Source organism: Arachis ipaensis, chromosome B05, assembly GCF_000816755.2.
Source record: "Arachis ipaensis cultivar K30076 chromosome B05, Araip1.1, whole genome shotgun sequence".
Lineage (NCBI taxonomy): Eukaryota > Viridiplantae > Streptophyta > Magnoliopsida > Fabales > Fabaceae > Arachis > Arachis ipaensis.
The window spans coordinates 139,235,168-139,240,787 of NC_029789.2; the positions used below are offsets into that span (position 1 = coordinate 139,235,168).

The window sequence follows — 5,620 nt, forward strand, 5'->3', positions numbered from 1 at the left end:
TGGTTATATACGGTCAGAATTTAATAAAGTTGCTGACTCCTAAACTTTTCCTTTTATCAAAATGTATGTAAAGATAAGGCATCACACTCACTTTATTTTGAATTACAGTTATTTTTAACGAGGGAGAAGTAAGAGCAAGTTGGTTGTTAGTGGTTACTGGACTAAAATTTCAATTAACAAATTAACGGTATAAGTGGGAAACAGGAAATGGTGGCTGTAATAGTAGTTTCTGTGTTTGCACTTTGCACCACTTTCTTCTTCATTGAAATAGATACAATGTCAAAGTTTTCACACCAAGGCATCAATCAACATATCCTCCTCATCTTCCATTCTCTCTTTCTCTCGCTCTGTCTCTGTGCGCAGTTTCCGTTACGTTATTGGATGTAGCGCGCACGCTCCAAGTCCAAGTCTTCTACCCTTCTGACCTTCTCCCTTTTCTGAACAACAATAATGACACCACCACCCTCACGTGACCAATTTCCGTTACTCTCTTCCCTTCTAACCTTCTTCCTTATTTTCAACATTACCAACTCCCAGCTTCACGATCAAGAACACCAACTCCTCCTGAGGATAAAACAGTACTTTCACAACCCACCTTCACTCTCTCACTGGACCCCCTCCTCCTCCACCTCCTCCTCCTCTCACTGTTCTTGGCCTGAGATCACCTGCAACAACGACGGTTCCGTCACCGGAATAACCATATCCAACGCCAATCTCAACCAAACAATACCTTCTTTCTTGTGTGACCTCAAGAACCTGACACGTGTCGATTTCAGCCAGAATTTCATTCCCGGCGAGTTTCCGATCACTCTCTACAACTGCTCTCAACTTCAATACCTTGATTTGCACATGAACAACTTCGTCGGAGAAGTTCCCGATGACATTGACACGCTGTCAAATTTGCAGTACCTGAATCTCGCTTCGACGAACTTCGCCGGCGACGTTCCGGCGGCAATCGGAAAATTGAAGGAGCTCAGAGTGCTTCGCCTTCAGTACTGTCTTTTTAACGGAACTTTGCCTGATGAGATTGGAGATTTGTCCAATCTTGAATTCTTGGATTTGTCAACAAACACCATGCTTCCTTCTACAACGCTGCCACCAAGCTGGACCAGGTTGAAGAAACTGAAGATTTTTTATGTGTTTGCATGCAACCTGGTTGGTGAAATTCCTGAAACAATTGGAGAAATGGTGGCTTTGGAGGAGCTTGATTTGTCGCAGAACAAGTTAACTGGACAAATTCCAAGTGGTTTGTTCAAGCCGAAGAATCTGAGCATTGTGTACCTTTCGAGAAACAAGCTCTCTGGAACGATACCTGATGTGATTGAAGCATCAAACTTGACCATCGTTGATCTAACAAATAATAACCTTACAGGGAAGATACCGAATGATTTCGGAAAGCTCGGAAACTTAAAGGGACTGAAATTGTCTTTGAATAGCTTGTCAGGGGAGCTACCTCAAAGCTTAGGCCATCTGCCAGCTCTGATCGATTTTCGTGTCTTCAGCAACAAGTTATCAGGTACTCTTCCCTCTGACTTTGGCCGCTACTCAAAGCTTGAAATCTTTCTTGCTGGAGACAATGATTTCACTGGAAATCTGCCAGAGGACTTGTGTTATTATGGTGTGTTGCATAATTTAACTGTCTCTGAAAATAATCTGAACGGGGAGTTGCCAGAGTCACTAGGAAATTGCAGAACCCTGCAGGAGCTGAAAATTCAGAAGAATGGATTTTCTGGTAGCATTCCTAGTGGCCTATGGACATCTTTCAATTTGTCTAATTTCATTGTGGCGCATAATAAGTTTAGTGGTGAGCTTCCTGAAAGATTGTCTGCTAATATTTCGCGCTTTGATATCGGTGACAATCAGTTTTCCGGTAGAATTCCTGCCGGCGTGTCTTCCTGGACCAATGTGGAATACTTTGATGCCAGCAAGAACAACCTTACTGGAAGTATGCCACCTGGGATCACTGCTCTTCCCAAGCTGCTATACCTCAATCTTCATCAGAACCAGCTCACTGGGCCACTTCCATCAGATATATTATCATGGAAGTCCCTAGAAATTCTAGTTTTGAGCCAAAACAAACTCTCAGGACAAATTCCAGTCACGATTGGCCGGTTACCAGCTCTTAATATGCTTGACCTCTCAGAAAATCAATTCTCTGGCCAAATTCCCTCTCTACCTTCAACACTCAGCAATTTCAATCTGTCCTCCAATCACTTGACTGGGAGGATTCCGAGTGAATTCGAAAATTCTGCATATGCTAGCTGCTTTTTGGACAACTCCGGCCTCTGTGCTGCTACTCGAGTACTTAACCTTGCTTTGTGTAATTCTAGCCCTCAAAGGCAAACCAAAGGCTCATCTTGGTCTCTTGGTTTGATTATAAGCCTGGTAGTTATAGCTATTTTCCTGGCTTCATTAGCTGCATTCTTGATTACCAGACTTTACAGCAAAAGAAAGTGTGGATTGGACAATTCATGGAAGCTCATTTCCTTTCAAAGGCTGAGTTTCAGAGAATCAAGCATAGTATCGTCATTGACAGAGAATAATATCATTGGCAGTGGTGGATACGGTACAGTGTACCGTGTGCCTGTTGATGGATTTGGCTATGTTGCAGTGAAAAAGATTTGGAATAACAGAAAGTTAAACCACAGGCTTGAGAGCTCATTTCACGCAGAAGTTAAGATATTGAGCAATATTCGTCATGGCAACATTGTGAAGTTGTTGTGCTGTATCTTCAATGAGGATTCTATGCTCCTTGTCTACGAGTACCTAGAGAATCATAGCCTAGATAAGTGGCTGCACAAGAAGAGCAAGTCATCATCCATGTCTGGTAAAGTCAATCATTTTTTTCTTGATTGGCCAAAGAGATTGCAAATTGCCATTGGTATTGCCCAAGGCCTAACATACATGCACTATGATTGCTCGCCGCCTGTGGTTCATAGAGATGTGAAAACAAGCAACATACTTTTGGATTCTCAATTCAATGCAAAAGTTGCAGATTTTGGTCTTGCAAAGATGATGATCAAGCCCCTTACCACCATGACAAGTGTTGTTGGCTCATTTGGATATATTGCTCCAGGTGAATATCTTTCCAATCTTCAACATCCCATGGTAATATTTTTTTCATTGGCAAGTAAGTTTAATCTGAATGGACTATTTCATAATTGAATTGCAGAATATGTTCAAACAACAAAAGTGAGCGAAAAGATCGATGTCTTCAGCTTTGGGGTTATACTATTGGAATTAACAACTGGAAAAGAAGCTAATTATGGAGATGAGCACTCATCTCTTTCAGAGTGGGCATGGCGCCACGTTCAGTTAGGAACCAATGTAGACGAACTGCTGGACACTGATGTCTTGGAGGCTAGTTACAGTGATGAAATGTGCAGTGTTTTTAAACTTGGGGTCATGTGTACTTCACCATTGCCTGCTGGTAGGCCTCAAATGAAGGAGGCTTTGCAACTGTTGCATCGATTCGGTGAAGGATATGAATTTGGAGAGAGGAATATTGGGAAAGATGAAATTATTCCCCTTATTAAGAATTCAAAAACGGAAACAAGGCTGGATATTGACAATGATAGTGACTAAATGAACTTGGTTTCCAAGGAGATGGGCCCTGGAAATCCATCATAATTGATTGCCCCCGTAAGCTGGTGACATAAAAAATAGGTAAAGCAACTCAACCATGGTTGAGTAGAGGGAAGAAAGCAGAATCCAGCATTGTACAGAAGATTGTTTTGAGGTAGTGTTGTGAGGTTCATCTTTTTACAGTAATGTGTAACATAATGATAGAGGTAGACTTCAAATCATGTTTGCTTATCTAAATTAGAGAAATTTTTATTAGGTGCTGTAACTAGTGTACACATATAGGTGGAGCTTCAATAATATGTTTCCTTCTTCCACAGAAAATAAAACTACCAATGTATTATATTGTGACAAGTTACAATAGCTATCAATTGAGAAAATTTTGGATCCTAGTCACCTAAATCGAACAGTATTGTGGAAAATGGTGCAGGAGCTTTCTCGAATAGTGCAGTGATCTTTATATGCAAGATGGCTGAGTGATGTTTATTTCGTTGGAAATAAGACATGATCTCATATTACGTTCATTCAAGTGAGAGTTACAACACTAACATGTTATCTGTGGGGAAAAATTCCCATTTATATTTTCATTTTAATAGCAGAGTCTAATCATATGTTCCTTCTCTTGTGTTTTTTTTTTTGTCACAATTTGACAAAGGTATTGGTGCTTGACTTTATCCTAGTTGGAAATTGTGCATATACAATTGTAAGCATGAGGATTTTCAGATTTCATTAGGCGTTGACTTGGTTGGGGCATATGCTGAAGGAGTTGAACACCAGCATTATCTTTTATTTCACTTCAATTATATTAGCTTTGTATTAGTGAAGCAGTAGATCAGATGTTTATACTTAGCTTGTAAAGCAAAAAGGTGAGGGAATTAATAGCTATCTTCAGGACCATACAGGTAGAGTCAACCCCTATTGGAAATAGAGGATTTTCAATTTCATATGGCTGATTTCATTTATTTTATCTTTACATATATAACGTGAGAGACCTTCTTAAGTAACTGGCATTTTATATATTATATATACGAGTCTATGAGATATGACTGGTGTGCATGTGCTACTTATGTCTGCAATTTGTCATTTTTCATGATATATTATAATCTTAGGGGTGGCAAACAGGTAAATGCGTTTGGCCCATCTCATTTTGTCAAAAGTTTGCTATTTTGCAAGCTAGTCTGTTATATCCTGTCTAGTGAGATAATTTTAAATTTCTATTCCGTCGTATTTAATGATAAATTGGCAAGTTAGCAAGTCAAGTTCGTATCTAATCAATCAAACATAATTCAATTTATAACTTAAAATAAAACGGACAAACATTCTAAATACAAGCACAAAAGTAATGTTCTAAATTTAATTATCATCTTCATCCTCTTGCAGAATGACGGGCCTATCGGGTTAGTTCGTCCCACCCCGCTCAAACTTATTAAAACCCATGGATTAGGCGGTGCGAGTTAAGCGGCCTTTTTTATTATTGCGGTCTCAAATTTCTAGTCTGGATCACTTTTTTTTACAAGTTATGTGGACCAGCCCGACAAATTTTGGTCCGTTTGCCCCTCCTAATTATATATTCTGTATTCTTGCTGTGTTGTATTAGTTATAATATTTTGTTATAATATTAGAATTTTAATGAAAAGAAAATCTAAAATTCTATTTTTTTTATTAAATAAATAATTTTATTATTAAAACTATTATTTAAACACATCTACTTTACCTACTCAACTTAATGTTAATAGAATAATAGTTCACTTCTTCCTTTGTTTTAAATTCGAGAGATCGCTGCTTTGACCATGGATAAATTCGAGAGATCGCTGCTTTGACCATGGATGCTGATACGTATAGTTGCAAATTTGGATACAATGGTCCATCATATTTTTGAGAGGAATGATAATTTCTAATGATCGGCACTTCAACCAGTTAAAAAGGAGGAAGATAATGAGTTAATCATATTTTCATTATCTGTGTATGTATAAATATGTGGATAAAAATAATTTAATATGATTAAGAAACTGGGCGGGAATGGAAGTTTACAGAGTAG

The 5,620-nt window shown here is 38.7% G+C and overlaps 1 protein-coding gene across 1 annotated transcript; it reads left to right on the plus strand.

Moving 5' to 3' along the window:
• LOC107644437 (receptor-like protein kinase HSL1) lies at positions 211–4,111 on the plus strand. The gene is made up of 2 exons (XM_016348293.2): positions 211–3,076; positions 3,173–4,111. Exons 1-2 carry the CDS (start codon positions 451–453, stop codon positions 3,583–3,585), a joined length of 3,039 nt encoding a protein of 1,012 aa, XP_016203779.1. The 5' UTR covers positions 211–450; the 3' UTR covers positions 3,586–4,111.